The 24,778-nt window shown below is 36.6% G+C and overlaps 1 protein-coding gene across 1 annotated transcript in view; it reads right to left on the bottom strand.

Annotated features, from left to right (window-relative positions):
* Positions 1-15,198: 15,198 nt before the first annotated feature.
* Positions 15,199-24,778, bottom strand: part of LOC139735457 (probable RNA polymerase II nuclear localization protein SLC7A6OS) — a 62,973-nt gene continuing 53,393 nt past the window's right edge. Inside the window, exons 2-5 of the mRNA XM_071646213.1 lie at positions 21,346-21,711; positions 19,698-19,883; positions 17,333-17,459; positions 15,199-16,669 (exon numbers count right to left, since the gene is read on the bottom strand). Of these exons, the coding sequence (XP_071502314.1) occupies positions 16,506-16,669; positions 17,333-17,459; positions 19,698-19,883; positions 21,346-21,711 (843 nt within the window). The 3' untranslated portion in view covers positions 15,199-16,505. The remainder of the gene's footprint in view (positions 16,670-17,332; positions 17,460-19,697; positions 19,884-21,345; positions 21,712-24,778) is intronic.

The raw sequence follows: 24,778 nt of genomic DNA, 5'->3' as shown, positions 1-24,778 counted from the left end.
AGCCAATACGCGAAATCTCGACATGTTTATATATGATATATCCTATATTATAATTAGCCTTCTGAAACGCTATCACCCCAACCGGAAACGATGACAACCCTATCTGCCCACAAAAGTGCAACTACGCTCAAAACCGGTGTTGGTACCAAACATAATCTTAAAACAATACTCACTTTCTCTCTCACACTCGCTGAACTTATCGAATAACTTACACTTCGCTCGAGCACACCGCAGCAGAGCACATGAATCCAATGAAGACAGTCACCGGGAAGCTTGGGCGGTAAGTTAGGTAGCAGCTCGTGGTCTTGTCAGGAGCGCTACGAAAGGTCATTTTATCCATGGCGCCACACCATTCATACTAGAGTATATAACGCTTAACTCTGTCTCTACACACAGACCCTGACCAGTGGCTTCAAAAGACTTAGATCCACCGGCCATTTCGTTGCTGCTCGGTTCACTACCCATCAATATAGGTTGATTCGTTAGGCTTTTTCCCTCATATAAATTTGTTCTGCCTGGGTTGGCCCACCTTTCTCTCTTTTTTTATTCCTGGTCTGCTTTCACAGTGTCAAAGGGCGATCAACAGTATACCAAACCTGAGGTTAGGAGCCTTCATACCCAATGAGTGAACATTTTTATTTTCAAGGTACAATGCCGAGTAAAGGGCACGGCCATCCTAGGCTGAATTTTCACTGACAACTTTATTGAAGCAATTATTTTATCAAGTAATGAACCTTTCGCAAATGAAAATTAGGGAGGGGCGAGTGCACCAGAGTATGAACGTGTACGAGGAGAACGAAGAGAACCTTGAACCGTGAAGATAATTATAATCCCGATAGCAGCTTGTCCATGAAGCTAAACTTGGATGGGTGTGCGACAGTATAGGTGACAGTGTTAGGAGTAAGAGTAGGTGACAGTGAAAAAGTTGTATGTACAATAAAAAAGGTGATGGTGCAAATAAAATCCAGGGCTAGGTTTAGAGTAGCCTGAAGCCCACATGAGGCTGCATCCCTCTGATGACAGGTAGGGCGGCCTCCTGGAAAGTAGCAGTTGATGGTGCCTCGACTGCAACTTGAGAGGTAGGTGGTTCCAGATCCTGATTGTGCGGGGGTAGAAAGAGTTTGTAAGCGTCGATAGTTGCTGCAGGTATTTCATACTTCAGTAGGTGATCGTGTCTGATGAAATATTTAACTGGGGTTATGTACACTGGAAGTGGGATATTGACATGATGGTGGTGAATTTTGAAGAACATTGTGTATTGTGCAAGAAGTCTGCGGGTGTGTAAAGTGTCCCATCCCAGCTTTTTCACAAGATCTGAGTCAGAGGTATTTCTGCGATCTGGCTGCAGCTTTCTGCACTTTCTCCAAGCCTTCCACTGCTCCTGCAGAGTTGGGGTTCCATGCTTCTGAGCCATACTCTATATAGTTGAGGACGAATCAGTACTTGGTAGACTTGACGCTTGATGTCTTTGGAGCATGGGTGACAGTGTTCTGCGCAGAAGACCAAGGGTTGATTGGTTGATTGATTGATTTTATTTCCGCAAAATATAATATGTACATCACTTCTAATTGAATAATACAAAGAAATTATCACAAAAGTAGAAACTGTGGCTGGATGGCCCTACTCAGCTCCGCCCTAATGGTATATTACACACTCGGTAAATCCGAAATTAACATATAAACTTGTATCAAGGAAAACTGCACTACACAAAAATTAAAATAGCATCCACTTCTACACTTCAGTTATATAAACAACGCTATTGCCATGATGGCAATAAGCCAAATCAATGAATTCAACAAAATAAACATCTACGCTTCAAAGAAAAAAACACGAAAAAAAAGTACATATACAAATGCACTTAAGTTGAAAATTTGGTACTATTATATAAACACGATCCTCTATAACTAAAAGATTTGCGGCAGTATTGAGTTTTGGGTTTGGGGAGAACAAGAGTACCAACAGAACGAAGATTATATAGTGTATCGGAAAATCTAAACAGCTCTTTTAAAGTGGAGAAAAGTTATTTATGGCCTTAAATGTCATGGAGTACAAATTATCTTTTGTTGGCTTTGTGAATAATTTTTTGGCAGTGGACATTCCATTTTAAGTTACCAGTTATGATGACGCCAAGGTATTTGTACTGCTGAACTCTTGGTATGGATTCGTTGAAAAGCGTGTAATCAGCTATGATAAAGTTGCGCTTGTTGGTGATAGTGAGAGCAGCATATAATTTACGTAAATAGTGTAATTATGAATATCAATACTTTAACAACTGCTGCTTTACATATAATGCACATCAAGAAAGTAGATAAGTGACCAAAGTACACAAAAACAGGAAAAACATTCTTGGTGATATTGTAACACACATACCAAGCAAATACACCTTAAAAAAAACAGGATTCGATAATCTGGAGCACAAACTGTTTAAGTTTAAGAGCTGAAACTCACACAGACGCCACAGTTGAGGATCTGCATTTATTCTATTGTAAGTTTGATGTATTTAAGTGGCTCACAGTCCTACAAGCTTGTTTTCTACATGGGTCCCTGTTTTCCATTAACGCAATTATTTTGAACAATCAGTTCCATAATATGCATATTCTTTTGTTGTAATACATTGCACGTTTGTGTTTTTTTTTTCGAATCTGTATCGATAACAAACCTGTGTTATTGGAAATAGAATTTCACTTGAATTGAATTGTGCTGAATTACACTGAAATTGACGAACTTCATGAATCTCGCTAAAACAAAAACTTAAGGTATCGAACTCATCTCGAGAGACATCGTTTGCTCACGTATTGAAATTTAAAATCACGTAGATTGAATGAGAGTATAAAGGTTTTGTTATTGATATAGTTAATATAATTTGTATAGTGATGAATGAGTATTCATTAAAAGTGATTGTAAAATAAATTAGTAAAAATAATGAGGTATATGGTTTGTGATAATACTGAAACAAGTTAGCACTCTTATGTTTGTGAAATAATTCATCAGAGGGTATTAATTATGAAATTGATGTGAAAATTTGTTTTCCTTAGTGAAGAATAAATATTCTTTTAAAAAATCTCTGGGTCAGGCACTAATCCTAATCCTATGGTGGTCAAGTTCATGAGGTACAACATTTTTGGGGACAAGGTGTACTGTGCTTGGCGCAAGCTTTGAAGGTCGATCGAGTATCATTCGCCAAAGAACAACTTACGAGAGACCGTCAAGCCCTGTTCTGTCAAAAAAAAAAAGTTACACAAGACTCGCCTATGAACCTCTTTGAAATGATAATGAAATAGTATGTGCTTCAGAAATGTCACACAAACACAAACACACACACACACACACACACACACACGCACACACACAGACATACATATTCAAGAGCAAATGCATTTTTGTCTTTTGTCTTGTTTAGTTTATGAGGCTCGACATAGAATAGTAAAACCTCATCAATATACCTGTCTTTGTAGCTGTCTAGTCCCCTGGTATATAAATAATGTATATATGATATATATATATATATATATATATATATATATATATATATATATATATACAGTGCGTATAAAAAACGCATTTGTGAAGATTGTGTTAACTTTACACCAAAGTGAGTAGCATCATCTTAAAGCCACATATCTCCTCTTTCCAATTATATCTTGTTTATTCTTTCACGGTCGTGGATGGCTGAGTAATAATTTTTTTTTTTTGACAATGGGTCAAATTGGACTTGGGACCAAGTTTAGACACTGCAAGAATCAATGCACCTTATTAGAAATTAACTTAACCAATGGAATAATTACATGAATAATCGCAACTTACCATTGTCTTCTTTCGGATATCTCTTTTTAACATTACTGAGTACATCCCATGAACCTAAACATGGCCATCATTCCTTTCCACACAGAGATTAGCTCTTTTCTCCATCTCACGCACAGCCTTAGTACTGCGAATCATTGGGGCTTGGTGGCGAAGAGCTTCAAACTCATCAGTGATTCTTTGTCTCAGAGTTACAATGTCAGGTGGAGGGGTAATGAACACTTTGCTCTTGAGATAACCCCAAAGAAAAAAGTCACAACAAGTCAGATCCGGAGATCGTGGTGGCCACTCCACATCATGATCACTGATCTCCGTGGAGATCAGTGATCATGATACAAGGCAATCACCCGATTTCCAAATACCTCGGCCAATCTGTTTCTTACTGCAACCAGTCGATGGGCTGGTGCGCCATCCTGTGCCCACCATAGGCGTCTGAACACACCCCTTGTTGCACAGGAAAATTTTCCATCAATTCAGGAATCACATTGTCATGTTCATTTACAATTTGTAAGTATCCACTTCCGTTCACGTTGTTTTCAAAGAAGACAATGGTAAATTGTGATTATTAATTTCATTATTCCATTTGTTAAGTTAATTTCTAATAAGGTGCATTGATTCTTGCAGTGTCTAAACTTGGTCCCAAGTCCAATTTGACCCTTTGTCCAAAAAGAATGATTACTCAGCCATCCATGACCGTGAAAGAATAAATAAGATATCATTGGAAAGAGGAGAAATGTGGCTTTAAGATGATGCTAATCTCTTTGGTGTAAAGTTAACACAATCTTCAAAAATTTGAAATTAAACCTTGTTGCATTTTTTGATATGCACTGTATATATATATATATATATATATATATATATATATATATATATATTTGTATATTATATATATATATATATATATATATTTGTATATTATATATATATATATATATATATATATATATATATATATATATACAAATATATGATATACATATACACATGTATATACAAAAGGGACAATTTTGTAATTCCACGTAACGTGTTATTCACCACTACGTATATGTCAGTCCAACGTAATGCACATTCGACCAAAAATGCTGATTCTGGCATAAATTCTAACATATCCCTTGTTTGAAGCAATTTCGGGCAAAGTTATCACTCATTATAGTTGTTCTCAAAGATCATATAGTAGTGGGGGGGGGGGGTAATGCACGCTGGAAATTGAAAATAACCCGACATTCCTGCAATGTACCCTTATGCCTTGGATCTCATTGAGTAACCTATTTGTATTTAATCCTGACAATCTCCATCTTTACCTCTATCCTTTCTAAAAGGTCCTAAATCCATTATCAAATCTGACCTTTTGAAAGAAATGTATTCATTGTTAGTAATACCACACAGTAAACTCCTCAGAGTATTGAAATTCTTGTGAGAAATGGAGAAATCAGACCATAAAAATGTGTTTTGTTCCAAAAGGTGCAAAATCCAGTGGGATCCAATCTGAAACCAGTGTTCATGCCTGATTGCACTTTGACCCCAGAGTAAGGCTATTCTGGTTGGATTTCCTAGCTGTGTAGCTATCTATAGATGACCCACGTGCTACTTGATTGATATAAAGTTGTGAAATGTTACATTTTAGGCATATAAATTCTTTGAAGAGATGGAGAAATCAGGAGAATGTGTACAGATGTATATAAACATTCCAAGTAAATTCACGAAGTCACAGAAACTAGTACATTTTCAGGTTGTACATCATCTTGCTAAAATTTTTGTTACAAAAGGTGCTAAATCCAGAAAAAACACAAAAACATATTAAAAAAAAAAATTTAGGCAGATCAATATTTCTGAGACAGAAAATCCCGTTATGGGATACTATCATGTGACCTACAGTCATTGCATGAAAATGCCTGAAAGCATGAGAAATAAAAATCCTGGATTTTCTCCTTACCATCAAAAGTGGATGTAGCACTTTTAGGAAAGGAAGTCTTAAAAAACAACAACCATCCTCTTGCCACTATGCCATGAAACCTTCCACTTCATAACACGGCCACAAACAAGAGCTTGTATGAGACTGTGAAAAAGAACAGTTGTATTTTGCAAATATGGCTGAACGTGCAATCCCCCATTTCTTCGTATTGTAGATCTATAGTCAACCTTGCGTATAAAGTTGAATCTATTTGGACTGGAAAAATAGCTTTGGTTTAGAAAAAAATCAACTTATTATGGATCAAAATTAAAGTATAAAGAGAAGTGAACTTGAAAAGACCTTCTACGTAGGCGATTATTTAAAGGGATCATACAGTTTTGGTTGAGACCTATTTCAGGGTTCTAACATTTTTTTGGTGAAATAATGAGAAACCTCTTATGAAATATGAAAGAGCATGTAATTCTATGACGAATTCAACGTTTATTTGACGAAAATTGGTTTTAAAATAGCTGAGATATCCACAAAAAAGCGATTCTAATAAAGTGTGGGACCCACACTTTATTACGATCACTTTGTTTTACTTTGTTTTTGGATGTTTCAGTCATTCCAAAACCCGATATTCATCAAATAAACTTTGAATTCCTCTTAAAATGGTATGCTCTGTACTATGTTTTGTTGGTATCTCGCAAAAAGTTAAAAGCCCAATTCTCATCTCCACCAATACTGTACCATCCCTTTAACTTATGCAAGGTTGACTGTATATGTATTTTCTTGCAGATTATATGTATGTGTATTTCATCTAAAATATGCAAATAAAAACACCAACAACACTGCACGGACCGTGTGTTCTCGCCAGCACAAACTTCACAGAAAACAACACAGCAGAATATATTATAGACAGTAGTTTTTTACATTTATTTTGCAGAAAACTTTTTTTTTCATACACCCACATGATCACAAAGAAATATCTGGAATAGAAATTCATGATTGCAAATTGAGAATATTCCACAGAAGCCGTAATAAGATGTGAAATGGTAATAGCGTGTGACGAAGCAACATAACGAAGTTTTGAAATCTACTCAACTATCTCTATCTACACAATTTCTTTATCTTCCTTGGTGGGCTAATACAAGAATATATATATTAAAAAAATAGCTACATACATCAGCGTGAGCGAAAACAAATAGAGAAGAGTATGAAAATGTTCATTAACCATGCTTCATATGTGTTTGGTAATCAGGCAAGCACTATTTGACCAATAAAATTTTCTTTAACTTTAACAGTAAATATCATCACAAATGAAATTATCACTCGTCACAATGCATTTTGAGACATAGAAGGAAAAAAATTCAAAAGTCTGCAATAATCCAGTTTACTGATGTATTCACATTTAGTGGACATTTTTCCTTCTTCCAAATCCTAAGAGCAAACTGTTCCAATTATCCATTCCAAACAAGCCTTACTTCTACACAATACCTTTAATACACTTTAAAACTGAGTTTGCATTTAACATTTCTTGCAATGTTAGGCACTATACACAGGCCAGTTTTCTATTTGTCTAGAACCGTTATTACAGATTATTATGAAAATTTGAATATGTATGTCGTCTTTTGGCAATCTTATCACACTCAATCTTAACAGTTCTCTGTACTGCACGAAATACTAGATGCTTTCTTGTTGTATCATTAGCAGGAAATTAACAGGTGCCACTCTTTAACTTTGTTTTTAAGAAACAAAAAAAAATGAAGAAAAGATGCACATTTGATTAAATAAATGGAAAACACCACAAAAACTTTGCCAGATTGATAAGATATTCACCATGATATCAGCGAGGGCATTCATTCACACTTGGTGAGCTTGGTATGATTTGCATTTATTCATTGAACGGCTCAAGAAAATTCTGCATCCTAATTGGTCGAGAGCAGTACGTCAGTTTTTACTGGCAGCATGTTCAATATCAAATAATCCCTGCCAATCACTGGTGAGAGACACTGTAAACACGCTATCAAGCACTTGTAGCAAAATAGTTCGTACACTTGGCAAGCGTTTGCTCACTTAGCAAGAAATTTGTGCACCTGCATGAGATTGCTTGCCATGCACCCAGTAATTACTGATACACGGTTTGCATCTATGGCAAGCCAAAAGAAAATGCACCCAGTAAATTTGCCAAGCATCGGTAATTACTAATGTATCTGAAACAAAAAAAAAATCAAGCAATGGATATCTGGCAAAACTTTGTTCACCATTCTATAAAACAGATGATGTACTTGCCTTTACATGTGTCAGTAGGAAGCATACACATAGTAACTGTGGAATCTTGTCTTAACCCGATGAGGACCAGTCCCGAGTATACGCGGGCAAGGGTCTATGGGAAATGCATGTTGTAGCAAAATCAGCCCGAACTCTACAGGTTAATCCAATTGGTTGCACCTTGCAATTTAGACAATTCCATTATTACCTTATGTGCACACAATTCCTACAGAATCACTCAGACCTGAGCATCATTTGTATATTGTGAGTAAATGATTCAAACAAATTGTCTTCAGCAAAAGCAGGGAAACAAGAGACGATGTCATAGCTATTCATCGCCATGGAAACTGGTTCTAAACAACCTTTCATCACCCAAATATCCATGATTACAGTGGTTGCTAAACCATGTTCCTACCCAGTTCCAACGACTGCCAGAAGTCTTATGCAAGGGTAGTTTGTGTGGAACCAACACTTATATCTAACACAAGACTGTGACATAATCACTGCAATACTCTATAGCCTGCAATGACGCACCACTTTTTAAGTTTTCTTTCATGGGTGGGGGTTAGTTACAGACAAAAATCAAAGTTCATAATAAAGATAGGAATTTATCACAAAAATTAAAGATTACACAATGATTAACCTCAGGGTTCCCACAGAAATTTGAAAACAGAATTCCATGACTTTTCCATGACTAAATTGCTGCTTTCCACGACTTCCTTTCTGGCACGGTTCCCAAAACTGGACACGTTATGATGGCCTCCACCTCCCCTCACAGCCATCCGTTCCACCCAATATCTTACTCATGACATGTACATCTATTATCATTAGTATATGTCCCGGGAGTTATGTAGAATTTGGGATGTCCCAAAACTGGGGAAAATGGAAATCATGAACACCAACTATAATAGCAGAGTATGATCACACAGTATGAGAGTTGCGAGACACGACAAACTGGAAAGCTGCCATAGCCAAGAGGTAAATGCAACTACAGGGCCCCATTTCATATCAGATGTTATGATAGCAACTCTTGCTGGAATGGCAACTTCCAATAGCAACAGCCAATCAGAGAGCAGAATTCTTGTCATTACCATGACAATTGTCATCCCAGCAAGAGTTGCTATCATATCAACTCTTTATGAAATGGGGCCCATGACTTTTCCATGACTTTTCACAAATTTTCCAAATTCCCTGACTTTTCCCTGACTTTCAATGACCACAAATTTTTCCAGGATTTTCCAGGATTTTCCATGACTGTGGGAACCCTGAACCTGCTAGAGAACAGCTTTCACTCGTACTAAAGCAAAAAAATCTCAGGATTGCACCATAGAGAACCATACAGAGACAGCAAAAATGGTGGTTTTCAAAAAAGCCCTTTTATCCCCTACTGGTAAAGTGGAGCTATACTAAGCACTCATTACTTTAGACTGCTTATTTTCATCACACTTGTTATCATTCTAATGCAATCATGCCAACTTTTTTGTTGTTGTTGAAAGAAATGGCAGAGGATATATGTGGCATTTGCCGAGTTATATTGGGAAGCTCCTTATTTTGGCAAAAAACTTTACTCATGTATGCATGCTCAAAATTGCATTAGGTTGTAAGATCAAACGAATAAAGGGTAATAGAGTACCCAATTACAACGTAACTACTGTAAATATGGATATTATTGTGCATGTATTTTTTTAAATTTTTTTTTGCACTCGTTCAGACAAAAGAAATTTTGCATGTTTTTAATTCCATGGTATGAGGACATTAAGTACTGGAACATATGGCATGCAAAAAATCAGCATGCTTTTATTTTCGTACTAGCTTCTGGTTGCGTGAAATTGGCTAAAATTTCCACACAGCGAAAATTTCCATTTTCATAGTATCACATTACTTTACAATGAATATACCATAGTCTATGGGGGCGCAGATGGGTAATATGAACTAAAGAGGGTAAATAATCATATAAAATCACCTAAATATTTGTGAAAAAATAGGAAAATGAATAAGCAATGGATGGAGTGAATCAACCTTTATATACTTTTGTCTGCAAGTTAAGAAATCAATAAATTGTCTGAAAAAAAAACAACTGTATTTGCCTACAATTACAGCATAAGTCTGGCTTATATTAATCAAAAGTCAAGGTGTACAGTACATTTTAGCAGAACAAGTAACAAAATGTATCTACAAACATTCGTGAACATATTTCGAAATCTTTCCAACAGATATCTGGAAGCACATTTAAATACGATCAAAGCAAACAGATCTACAGCTAAAATGAAGTATAGAAAAGCATTCCAATTTAATCAAGCTGCACTGAATATACTGTATGCAAGCAAAAATCTTCAATAATCTGAAGCAATAACATGATGGGGAAAATTAAAAAAAGATGAATATGTTACTAGTGACAGACTACACTCTTGCATCTTGGGACTACGCCAGCTTGTATGAAATGCACTATTTTAGAGTACAGTGGACTCCTGTTACAACAAAGTCCCCGGGACCAGCATTTTTCTTTTGTTATATCGAAATTTCGTTATAACCGAACAAATAAACAATAAAGAAAGTAGAATGGATAATATTGCAGCCTGAATTTTTATTTTGTTGTAACCGCAATATTGTTATAACTGTGTTCGTTATAGTGGGAGTGCGCTGTAAACATATCTTAATTCTGTAGCATATAAAGCAAAAGTGATTGGGTAGATATTTTCATAAATTTTGACACATCCAATTTCAGCAAGAGAAGAGTATGAATAGAAGACTAGCATCACATAAATCTCTTGCTTAGAAACCGCACATAACATACTGTATGAACAATATATATGCAGGGTTTTAATTCCCATTTTTGCAAGTCAGGTGCCTTTCGCAAATTTAAGAACACAAAAAAGTATCAACTCTTATCCTGACATGAATGTAATATGCATGCATACATTTCTCTTTTCACTGCTGTACTCCAAGACTGCAAATTTAACCACTTGCGAAATTGATGGGAAATCCCAATTCGCATCAAATTAGACTTGCTAAATATATGGCGTATGCAGTATATCTTCAGTGCCATTGAGCTCACTCAGCCCAACGACCTACCAAATTATCCTGACTTACGAAAGAGTGAAACATAAATTCTCTTCAGGTCACGGACAAAGAAGTTGTCAATTTTCTTCCTGTATTCTTAGAAAGCAAACAATTTACTAAATGATTCTACTACAAAAATATGTGGTTATAAAGAAAAATATGATAGTCAAAAAGAACATGCAATACAGACAATGGTGTCTTGGCAGTGTGTGAATATCTGTTCCAACAGATTTGGCTTGTTTTCCATCAATAAAATCTCACATCTATCAGAGTTCAGAAGCAATATTGATTTCTACACTCTCCAACTCATCTTGACTGGTATAAACATCATTGGTAGTTGAGAGACAAAATTTAATGCTTCTTAAAAGAAGGGATCATTTCATATTCAGAGAGATCAATTCATATGAAATAAGGCTAAAAGTATACTGTCATATCAGAGCAAAACTGATCTATTGAATATACATATTGATATTTTCTCGTATTTTGGAAGTGAAGAATCACAGACAGTTGCTACTACAAACCAGTGACACTTTCAGTCAGGGGATGTTAATAAATCACATGATCCACTACCTGGAAACACAGAGCTGTCAGTGTGACCAGCTTGTAAAGACTGGTTGCCATGGATACAGTCCATCACCTGTCTTGTCTCACGCCAAAACTGCTGAAAGTTTTTTCTTTTCACAAAACTACCCAATCCTAGTTCATACCTGTGTCAGTCTGTGGGAAAGACTAACTTCTGTAACATGTCCAATCCGAATGATCTCTATGGGAGTATATGGATATCTCATAAGCCAATCACTTTGAAGCCACTGTGCCGCCATCTTAGAGTGGCCTGGTAACATGATGGCACAGTGGCTTCACTTGTTTGTACAGCATGAATCGGGCCAATGGGATATCCAGTTATGTTATATAGAAATCAGTGGTCCAATCCCTGTGTGTGTTCCATGGACAGACACAGCTAGGCAGACTAGCCTTCTGTCCAGTCAGTTGGCACAGCATGTTCGATATAATATGTAAGTAATCCTAGGTCTTGAAGCAACACCTGTACACAGGATATGTAAAGAATTGAGCAGAAAGTATAAAGATGAACAAAAAAGCCACCTGAAGACTGGTGAAGAGTCTACTTACCCTTAGGTGTGCTAAATCTTTCATCATGTGCCTATGCTGCCTTTTTGTTACAAACCACAGGCCATTACTTGACATATGAAAAATTGTGTTATTTCATACATGAAGACATATTTCCCATCTAGAAGCAAATGAAAAACATCTTGATGCGCAGTCTGCACCTTTTGTTAATTTGGACATCTCAAACAGTGTCAAAACAGATGCAGCGTATTCTACCTAAATGAAGCAGAAGTTTGAAAGATAGTACAGAAGTTGTTACGTTGTAGGTTTACCACCATACATATTATTTCAGATAGTATTCAGAGTTTGCTTTAGTACTTTACTGCCTCAAACTGAATGACTTACATTTCACTATGTACCATTCTATCTAGGTCAGCTTGTGCTATTTTGATAGAGAAATACCACTAACATAGTGAATGAATGTCACCAATATCCAAATGACTTTCTAAAGGGCTACAATAGATACTTTACTTCTCTTACTGTATCACCGAATATTTCGCCAGGTTTCTATTTTCACAAATTTCGGGAGTCAGGTGCTATTCCCTAAATTAAAGACACACAAAAATGACTCTGATCCCGATATGAATGTGACACACACGTTGACATTTTCTCCGTTCAGTACAGTACTCGACGATCGCAAATTTAACCACTCGTGAAGTCGTTGGGAAGTCCCGATTCGCAAAAATTTAGACTCGCTAAATATATGGCGTATACAGTATTCAATATTATGTAACATTCTTATGCTTCATATTGCTCTAAAGTCGCTATCTTGCCATATACCAAACAAATGCCAAATCAACATCAGTGCTCTATCAATTGAGCCTAAGACGCAAATTCCTTTACAGATCTGGCTTCTGTAGGACTCTTACTCAGCAAAGTACAAAATGACATTATCACTTTCAACATTCACAGAAATTTCCAACTTTCTCGTTCCCAAAAGCAGTAGTTTTCTTCAGAAAAAAGCTGACAAACGTGTACATCCGAAATGAGGTGGTATCTCAAATTGGTACCAAATTTTTACACACATACACACATTCAAGTCCTTGTTATCATGTAAGATTTACATACTAAATCCGACCTCCTACAAGTAGATTTTTGTCCTCTTAAATTTCAGAAGATGCCGAGAGTATAAAATTGAAAGGAAAACTCACAGCATATTTTGTTCTAGACTGCAACATCACCTGTGTACATAGCTTGAGCTCTAAATCTGTTTTTCAAAAGTGTCCTTCCAACATCCAAAAAATCTTCTGATAAAAATCTGCTGAATACTGAGTTCTTGTGATTAAAGATTACTGACAGCTGTTCAAAGTGCAACAGCAGATGAAATATAACAGCTGGACATACTAGGAACTTGCTATGGTATGAATAGATATTGTCAGCATAGTATTCAGATGTAGCTGGTGGTTACTAAAGTACATTTGCATGGGTACGTTAACAGTCTGACTTGATAGCCCTAAAATCTGTGCATTAATCAATCAAAAGTTCTTACACACTCATAAAAGCAATCTTGCAAAAAATGAAACATCATAATGTCTGGTAATTTGGAAGATAGGGAGCCCAATTTTGTTTTGAGGGTATATGATGATGATGATAATAATGATTAAGCATATTATTAGTATTGTTACCTGGTATACTGGAAGATAAACGTATCTCTACATGTTTGACTAATACACGATTAATATCAATATTTTTGGCATTTTTATTGTGGTATATCCTCACTCAAGCACATATTGTGTATACAATTTCAAAGAGATGAAATATTCAATATTCTGTGGTAGTATTTTATCTAACATCACAGCCAAACCAAGTGTAGATTTCTACTAGCTTACTGGTTTCTGAATCTTTGTGTAACATATGGAAATATTTCATTGATGTAGTAATTTGATGCATGCATTCATACTAGTCACCTGCATATTATACTTCATGCCACTAAGTTTAAGAGGTTCATTTAAGAGCTTTGTAGGCAGAAAACAACTGCACAAAAAGTACCATGCAGGCATAAAACTGTTTTGTTCTTTTTAAAATACATCATCAACACCATCTCATTTAATTCCAGTTTGATGCATCTTGAGATACAGCACTAAAATACATGATAAGTTTTTGGCAAAAACATAAACTGGGTCACAGTTTACTGAAAAACCAATACCAACAATTAAAGAAACCACGGCATATTACCTACAAGACTGAAACAATGCAACCCCGATGATTAATAAAATATTTAGCCTTGTCAAACTAAAAACAAAACAAAGCACTTGGAAACATTTGGTATTTCAGGAAAACTGAAGGGAAGCACCAAGCATGTTATCTTTTAACTACCCCATTTACATGGGATTTTTAGAGCCTTGAAGCTCTCGCTTTCAGTAGATTAAAATTTGATGTGTGAACGGGACAACTGTCCCAGAGAAAGTTTACATAAAAATTATGAAAATGATTTCAGCCACATGAAATCTGAATCCACATTGGAACAAATCTATAATTTGGGGTAGAGCGTTATACATAGCAAGTAAAGCTCAAGTAATTCTGCGACTTGTTTGCACCTTTTTTTCTGATTACTAAGCACATATTGTTGAACAAAGCAGCATTGGAACAACAACAACAACAACAACAACAACAACAACAAAAAAGAACGAACGAAAAGAAAAGAAGAATTGTCAGCAAGCAATGCAATGCACTGTTCATGTTACAAGTAATGATGAAATTTGTTAGAAAAATACATGCTAAGAAGAGGAGTCATGTCAATATTCTCATTTAGCAAAAGCAAGCAGCTAAAACTGGCACTGTAAATGTACTGTGCATATCCTTATTTTTGTTTCAATTTTATCACCCAATACACATGCAAATATTGCATTTCTACACCAAATATGAAATTCTCTTGTTGCCTATTGTAGGATGGCAGATACCCTAACCTGCCATAGACATTTTTCTTTTTAAAATGGGACAAGCAACCTTTAAGCCACCAAGCTAACAGATAACCAGTATTTTGTGCTAAATGGATGCAAAAGCAAAAAAAAAAAAATAATAATTATGAATGAAATGAATGAACCCTTTAGTACTACCCATAAGAAGCTGATAGAAATGTAGATATCTACAATTAGCTGTCACACATATATATTTACTGAAAAAGAGATGATTGCCTATAATATCACTTTCACATATTTCTGCTCTCGGTGCAGAAATCAAAATGGCATAAACCTGCAGTTGTGTTCATGCTGTATCAGGATAAACTCTAAAAAGAGGATAAAAATCGGCACTGCACGTTTTGTCACGACATTTAAAAGAAACCAAGAAACTCTGTCCCAAAAGAAAATAATCTACTCTGTCAGCAAAGAAAATAATCTGCTAAACTGCAAACAATTATCCATATCACCAAAATGTTTGTAAATGTTTTAGGAAATAAGCTTTATACATTAATAAGAAGAATGACATTCATCATCTTTTGAACAAATCTGACTGCAGTAGCAGACCTTTTCCACCCCCTATCCCTTCACCAAACTCTGGAAGAAGAAATGCATGGCTACTGAAAGTACGGATTGTATAGATTCCATGTTTCAAATTGGAAAGACGTGACAGAATCTTCTGTCATATTTCTCTCACTTTTGTTTCCAAACTTCAGATCATGTGGGTAGTTCCTCATGAGCTGCATTTCTTTTCCAAAAGGCTATTGCCCCAGCGGAAATAGATTGGTCCAATTCTAATAATGAAAGAGAAGCGATCGCATTTTTAATTACTATGTCTGCCCAGGCAAAAGCCATTTTGCAAATTAAGAAGAAGAAGAAGAAAAAAAAAGGATAACTCTGTGCCATTAAAAATTGGCCATAGCCAGTAAATAAGAATCTCCAATACAATAGAAATACATCTCCATTCGACAGTAATTGCATTGCACAATAAACCTTTGTTCACAGGAGCAAACTTAGGCCCTTCTCAAAGCAATTACATTTTAGTACTTCAATCTCTGCAAACATTTTCAATGTGTCAATTAAACAAATATATCACATGCTGCGGCAAATCCACACCATGCGACGAACTCTGTATGACCTGGTCCATCACTCTGTGGGACCTGGTCCATCTGTCACGTGGACTTGGCCCAGAGAAGGAATGTCTTATCTGCACATAAGTAGAGTACTGTTCCAGACATCACTTTTTCTGTAGGTCGCTGCTTCTTGTTACTGTACCCTCTAGTGCTGATTCCCATCTCTTACACCAGTCTTGAAGACTTCTCTGAGATTCATCTACCTACATGTGAGAGGGAAGTACTCTACAATCTATGACAGATACTATAACAGTCTTGAAGCCTGTCATCACCCACTGCATGGGGAAATGAGCTCCTATTGGTTGCCTTGAGTCCTCTTTCAGCCAATCACATGAGGTCATCTAGGGGGTCCCGCCCACCGCTTAAATAGTCCAGATTCTTGGCGGGTCTCTTCCGGTAGTCACCATAATCATTAAGGATGTCGTCATCGTCACTGGACATGTCACCATAGCGATATTCGTCATGGTATTCATCAAATAGATCTGCATGCCCTGAAAGATACACAAACATTCCAGCACAAAACTGATGTCAAGAACAACAAAGCAAAACAGGGCAAATCATTTATAAAAGTCATCACGATTCACGGAATAACAGTCACACAGATGATTTTGTGACATCTGATGACATTCTAAAAGCTGATGAAATGATGAAAAAAAAAAGAGCAAATGAATCCAGCCACTACATTTCATTGACCCCTTTCCCACTTTTTTTACACCCTATCTCCTTTCACATTAATTTCAGAACACTAATTCAGCAATGCTGCCCTTGTTTCCCCAGACCAGATTATCCATGCAACTCCACATCCTGCAAAAACACTCAAATTTCTTTAGCTGGCCCTTTAAACGGCCAAAGAAATATCTGGACTTCAAATATCTCATAAGATGCTTCACCCATTCATTCTTGAATGTGCATGAGGTCTTCCTCCCACATAAATACAAGATAACATTGGATGCAAACTAGATGAATGTAGCTCTCTAAACTCTGAGCAGTGTCAATTCCTGTCTAATTCATATCTGATGAAATCAGAAGAAAAACTGATGCCAGGTAAATTATGACACAATAAACTGAAATCCTATTGCACACACACAAACAAAAATTCCCAGCATCAATGATCCTGAAACTTCTCCCTGCACTGAGTTTGTCTCCTCTCTTACTCTTATCGGGGTCCTCGTCTGGGTAGTCATTCCTCCAGTTGTTCTCATCGTTGCTGTCATCCTCGTCATCATACACCTCGTGGGAGTCCTCTTCGAAGAAGTCATGGACCAACTCCTCGTCCTCCAACTGTTAGGAGACATCAAAGCATGAAGGGAGGGGGTGACTATTAAAAACTTACACTCTCCAGCACCGGAAACTATGATGACTCTTGACTGAAGAGGTAAGGAGACGTTTCCATGACAACTGACTAGTTACTAGGCAGGTTGGATTTGACTTCCTTCTTGCTCACATCACCAATATGTCTACATCTTTCATATTTGTGAACATTCACTCTTCTGTCTCATAAGGGTTTGTTTGGACAACTGTATACCTGCACTGAGTATTCCCATTAAAGAGTTGACAAAAAACTAACAATGGAGAAGAAGGATGATGATGAGGATGACAAAGATTAGGAAGAGGAGGAAGAGGTGGAGGAGAAGGAAAAGGATGAGTAGGAGGGGGAAGACTATCGAAGAAGAGGAGGAGGAGGAAGAATGACTTTAAATATTACTGGAAGAAGATGCAAGAATGACCTGGAGAATAATGTCCATTCATGGTGTAGATGGTAATGGGTCACATAAGAGAAACTGAGGCTGAATGAATTGCACAGAAGGTTGTATTGCCATTCATATCAGTGGAGCAGAGCGGAGCAAAGCTGATGATGAAAATCTCCATCACCATCCTTTCTCCATTCAAGTGGCGGATTGACTTAAAGGGATCGTATAGTTTTGGTTGAGACCTAATTTCAGGTTTCTAACATTTTTTGGTGAGATAATGAGAAACCTCTAATGAAATATGAAAGAGCATGTAATTCTATGAGGAATTCAACGTTTATTTGATGAAAATTGGGTTTTGAAATGACTGAGATATCCAAAAAAGAGTGATTCTAATAAAGTGTGGGACCCACACTTTATTACGATCGCTTTGTTTTACTTTGTTTTTGGATGTTTCAGTCATTCCAAACATGATTTATATCAAATAAACTTTGATATCCTCTTAAAATGGTATGCTCTGTACTATATCATACATGTTTTCTTGGCATCTCGCAAAAAGTTAAAAGTCCAATTCTCATCTCCACCAATACTGTACCATCCCTTTAATGTTCACACCATGTCTAATATTATAATGCTACATTATCTTATACCCATCTGGTGCTTGACTGCCTGAATGAGGCTGGTGCCTTTTGGTAACTATGTGCCAAATCTTTAACCCTCGGTAGTAAGCCTAGCTGCCAAGGTGGTCAAGCGACATTTATCATAATACCACCAACTTGGGTGATTGGTCACTGCTGAGCGACCGCCCACCTGGGCTCAGTATCCCCAAACTAATTAGCAATCCACACCAGAGAGTGTTGCTATATTTTTCCCTATTAGTGATCTTCACTGCATCTTAATCATCTGACTGCAGTCCATATTGAATCTCCACAATGACATCACTGTTACATCTTCATAATCATACGCCAGAAGCTGTACACGTAGATTCACTAACTAGTACAGATGCTTGCATGCATTAAAATCACAACTTGTATTAAAGGATTCAACATAACAGCAACGGTAAGAGCAATGATCCTGGTTTAACAGTAAATCTCTGGGCCCTGTTTCATAAAACTTGTTATCGATAACAAGTTACAACACTTGTTCCAAACTACTGAAATACTTGATCCTGATTGGCTGAGAGCAAATTTGTCATAGAAATGTGGCAGTTGTTACTGATAACAGGTTTTATGAAACGGGATCCTGGTTAGTCAAATTTTCTGCAGTAAAGTACTGCACTTTAATATTCTCATATTTTCCTTAGATGCAGATCCAAAAATATAATTAAATTTTGTTATAAAGACAGATATTGTCACAGTTCATGGTCTTTTTTTGGTCATTTGCCTTTCTAGAGTGAGCGAATTCAAATAACAATAGCGATATCTCCAGCTTGCATAAAGTCTTCGTGTGTATAGCTACAGAATGGTAAGTCTGGGGTTTGGGTTTTTGCAACAACAGTGGCAACACAAACAAATGTAGCCACAACTGCATTTGTTGGTTTGCTTATTTGTTCAGGTGTATGATTTATCTTATTTGTACCTACAATAAATGATAAAAGGAAAGCTTGTACGCATTCACATGACTTTCTGTGCTGCAATCATAAGGAGCTCTTCCACTAACATTTTTCAAATCTTAAAAGTATTGTGAATTGCTAATACTTTTACCTCATTCACATTTCTTTGCTTTACTCCACTTTTGCACTGAATTGGCAGAATTAACTCCACATGAATCTAAAGCACATCATCATGAAACTTAAAATTCCCATGAGTGAGTCTACTCCTAATGTTTTCACCTGCATGCCCGTTACGACGGTCTGCCCAAAGTCAAGCTGGTTGTCGTCTGCGTAGTAGAGATCGTAGACGTACTCATTATCTGCCGAGTCGTCGATGACGAGCTTCTCCCGAATCATCTGAACTGAATTACACGTTATGGCATCCGACTTTGATGACTGCCTCTTGTAACTGCTCGACGCCTTGCTCTGAATATTTTGGAGACACAAAGAATGCTTGAAATACATGATTATAGATTGGTATTCTTCAGAGATGGTAGTTCTAAGAGAGACCAAAGACTGGGAGTAGATGATACAAAGTTGGAAGTATTTTTAGGAGTATATTCCCTCAAAGTTGGGCATTGACCTCACAAAATTGAACAACCATGAATGCCTGAGGGAAGGGTATGGGAGGAGGGGTGTCCCCACTACCTTGGTAAGGAGGTTTGGCATTCTTAAAAATTTTGCAATCTGGAGCATACTACATATATTGTTTTGGCCTTTTCTGATTTGAAAACAAAAATATTCTGAGGCTACAGTGAGAATGTGAGTTTTCTAGTGCTAGGAAATCCATGTTTGTTTGTTTTTTTATTTATTTGTGAGGAAGTTGTTTGCGAGGTGTGAGATAAAAGTTGGACAGATGAGTGTTCTTGAAAAAGACACCTGAGGCATGAGTCTCACGCCTAATGTACGAGACTTGGTAAGTGTAATGTGTATTTGATGCAATATTACTGATCAGTGCAGACATGCAAAACTTTGAAATTCCATAACTTTTTCATTTCAAGTCTGCTTTTAATGAAGTCTCTACAATTTCGTTTGTCTAATTTTGTTCTAAAAAATTAATACTGACTTGAATATAGTGTAAATACAACGTTTAAAGGAACCAAAACCCAAATGTAAATTTGGATTGAGTGAAAATGGCAATATCAGTAGAATATATCATTTGAAGTTTGGAGAAAATGGGACAGGCGATTCAAAAGTTATGAAATTCTAAAGTTTTAGTGCAGTCACTGCTGGATAAGGATACTAGTACTACTACAGTTCATGACGTCATTGTGGACTACAATATTTAAAGGAAATACATGGGGAATTCCACAAAATTTAATTTTTCATGGAAACTATGCATTCCATCCGACATGCTACTGACACATGTTAAGCGTAATATTATTCCCTCTGCTTTCTGAAAGAGGTACACGTAAGCAAAGTGCTCTTTCATCATGCTAGAAAAGTGAAAATATGTTGAATTTCTTTATATTTTCTAAAATATTGTTGTCCATAATGTCGTCATGAAATGTAGCAGTCTACTTAGTAATTGTCTAGTGATGACGGCACTGAAACGCTAAAAATTACTTACTTTTGAATGGAATGTCCAATTTTCCTCAAACTTTCACTGATGAGTTCAACTAATATTGCTGCTTTCACTCAATCCAAATTCATATTTGGGTTTTGGTTTCCTTTAATGCTAGAAATCAAGTGTGAACAAAGCAGGGCAAAAAAAATTATGTAATCTAGATAATCAAGGCTTAGAATTAATAGAAGGTGGATTTCTGCTGTAAATTTTGATTCATAAATATCTCAGCAGTTCTTTTTTTCCTAGTGTCCTTTTTTCTATGTTCAAAAGAAGAAAATAAGCAGAAAAAGAAAACATGATTTCTTGCACTATGCAACCTACCTCATCCATAACAACATCAAAGAGACTAAACAGGTCCTTTGCTTCTGCACCATTGCTGTGACTGGACCCATTCCTAACACTAGAGGGCTCACTCTGCCCATCGAGTCCACTAAGATTCAGTCCTCTATGGGAAGAGACAATCTCAAATCGGCCCTCCTTCTGTGAGGCCAGCTGCGACGCTCGACTCTTGCTCTTGGAACTTGACTTTGATTTTGACTTTGACTTGCTCTTTTTGGACTTCTTTGATGAGGACGATGATGATTCTGATGACGATGATGGCTTTGGTTTTGGCTTGGCTGGTTCTAGGTTTGCGTAGAGATGCACTGTGCTGAGGGCTGCTTGAATCCTCTGTGAAATAGGTTGGTCCTGGAGAGGAAAAAAATATAATCAAATCAATTTAATGCAAATTATGCAAATATTTGAATATACTTTACTATACTTGCACTTAATAAAGCAAGTGTGTCAAAGGAAATGACCAAAGTGTTATAAAAAAACACAAAACAGCATAGAACGTACCTATATGAGTTACAAAGGATACAAGATGCAGCGAGCATTGTGATGAAGGGTGAAAGATAGCATGGTTTTCATAAAAGGAGGAAACATTTCATCCAGAAATCGCAATTTTTTGTTTTATGATCAAAAAATTTTATATTTTATATCATACATTTTTTTGATCAAAAAAATTTGCTGGTATTATTTGACAAGTCCTCTAACAAGTTCTCTAACAAAATGTGTTTGGTATATAACCTTAAGATTAAAAGTTTTATGTGTAGATCTATTGGTGTTACAATATATTTGTAAATATAGATAGGGTCTCATCCACGTCAAGCTCTGCTTATGATGACGGTCCCCTGTATTGATTTCTCCTTTGTTCATAATACAGTATGCCTTAATATGTTGCTTTGATTCATATCTTATTACAGACTGATGTTTTTATAAAATTGACATTTCTTACATTTATTTGCATGTTATACTGTCCTTTTTTTTTGCATACTCTGTATCACTTTGTTTTCATTTGTTATTGCATTTGGAGAAAGAAAATGCAGAAATAAACCAAATCAAACCAAACCAAAACCAAGTCAGAATCATAATGATACTTGTGTGTTGGTTCCATGACATTATGTCCCCAGAAAAAAACTTTTTTGATTAGAAATAATATTACCGGCAGACTGTGTAGCGTGCATTTATACCGTGTATGTTCCCATACTGGTGACTAATTTCCTTTACATTCATTTTTCTTGACATTAAGATATCATAAACCTCAATTTTTCTACTATAAATCCCTGAATTTCTGAGCAGATTCCAACATAGAATCAAATCAAATCAAATCAAAATTGTCTATAGGTACTGTAGTATCATGGATTGTATGACGCACGAGTATACTTAGAAATACAAAGAGTAAGGGCTGGGACTTATTTAGCAACAGAATCTGGTGAAAGGAAGACAGAGTTGAGGAACCAAGGTCTTGGAATTTCACTTTTCCATGTTACTTTATGTGTGCATGCGCGTGTTTGTGTATCCTTCCTTTAACGAATGTGTATCTCAAGGGGGCCAAGTTAAAAAGGGATATTGGTGAATGACTACACCAACAAATTATGCACAATTTATTCCAAGCTCACTGAAGCAGAAATGTCTCTGGCCACATAATCACCCTCCTTGTCCGTGCCTGGAAAACCGGTGAAGCAGGGAACATGCTGAAATGGATTTCTCAGGTGCATGCAAGCAGTAAGGCGGTGACAACGTGTAAGGACAGATGGGGGGGGGGGGGGTGGGGTGGGGTGGGGAGGGGGGCATTGCTAGTTTACATCCCAGGCTTTGTGAAAAAAAAATAATTAAGTTTCAAACTACTCACAATAAGCTGCTTTACTTAAGAATTGGATTCAAAGCAGTTACCTTTAACATGTTAATCTATTCAATGTTGAATAAAGTTAACTGCATAGCAAGAATAGGTCACGCCCTCTATGTTCTCTGTGATACACGTTGTAGATGTTGAATGAAGCTTGCTGTGTTTTAGGAATGAATAATTTCCTTTGTAAGGAATGAACACATTATCTCATCCCACTCTTCTCAGATGTAGGCATCCCATGAATGAACAATTTGAAAAAAAAACTTTAAAAAGGAAAGGAGATTAACTTAGGAGACTTAAGACAAAGAGATTGAATTTTTTTTTTTATATTTCAATTGTAACAATGTTACTACGACTACTGTAGATTTCATAGAATACACACAATATTCCATGTTAACCTATCTGTGCTTAGGAAATTATGGCTTGTGAATACAAAGCACCACTTTCCACACACACAAGTCAGAATACTGCAACCAAAATTTGAACCTTTAGGTGAGCAAATCTAACAATGGTATACTTCGCCTTTCTCCAATTTCAATCTTAATTTTGAAAAAAGACTAGCAAGGAGACATATAACAGGGCTCAACATTAGTAGTGGCCCCGTGGCCCAGGGCCACCATATATTGATGTGAAGCCACCAAATGTCCAAAAAGGTCATCTTTTGGTGGCCCGATCAGGCAACCAGGATATGAAATGGATTGATATCACATGGTTCCGTTTATTTCAGGCCATGAAAATTCAAAATGTAAAGAAATTAGTGGAGTCAACACCGCAAGGGAAAAAAAGTTAATGTGTTACCCAGCATATAAAATGAAATATATGCTGGCAACAAGAATTTTATTCTCTGTAAGTTTACACCTCTCAGAATGGATTCATTCCAATGGAAAAACATGCTACTGTAAAAAAAAAACAACCCACTAAGTCAAGACTTAGTCAAGGTACAGCTGGTTCTATAATCAGAATATACACACAGACTATCAGAGTGCACTATCATAACCATGCATTGCCATGGAAACTGGTTCTAAACAACCTAATCTGGCCCAAGTACTGTATCTGTGAATACTACTGTTGCCAACCACACTTGCACAGTCTGGTTCCAACCCAAGCTATAACAAAAGACTGTGAAATCATCACTTTGGTACTCTATTCAAAAGGCAATACTGTAAAACAAGGAATGTTCACATGCATTTTAATTTTGCGAATTTCGGGAGAGCCACGATTTGCGAAATTAAAATGCAGGCAAAAGTTCTTGTCTACACTACATGCATTGAATGCTAGAGGCAACTCACAAAATTTCACGCCGCGAAAAAGGCAGTTAGCTCCAATTTGCAAACATTTCATGCCGCGAAAATATTGTGTTTTACAGTAGTTCATGTACACCATTAAGATGTGGACAGGGTTGTGAGCAAAGACTAGCGCACATCACTTGATCCACTTCAAGCTCTCTCTTGCCAATGTGGCTGAGGCATACTAGTTTTGAAAGGTGAACAGCTCTGTGAAGCACTTCAAAAACATCATCAACAACAACAATAACCAGCGTCGCTTCCAATCACCTTACCACGGCTATATGCATGCCCTGCGTCTATA

Source organism: Diadema antillarum, unplaced genomic scaffold (genome assembly GCF_040938485.1).
Source record: "Diadema antillarum isolate AM-2024a unplaced genomic scaffold, OU_Dant_1.0 seq00000581_RagTag, whole genome shotgun sequence".
NCBI classification, from domain to species: Eukaryota; Metazoa; Echinodermata; class Echinoidea; order Diadematoida; family Diadematidae; genus Diadema; species Diadema antillarum.
Note: the sequence above shows the minus strand (reverse complement) of the source record. Positions and strands in the feature narration are given on the sequence as shown.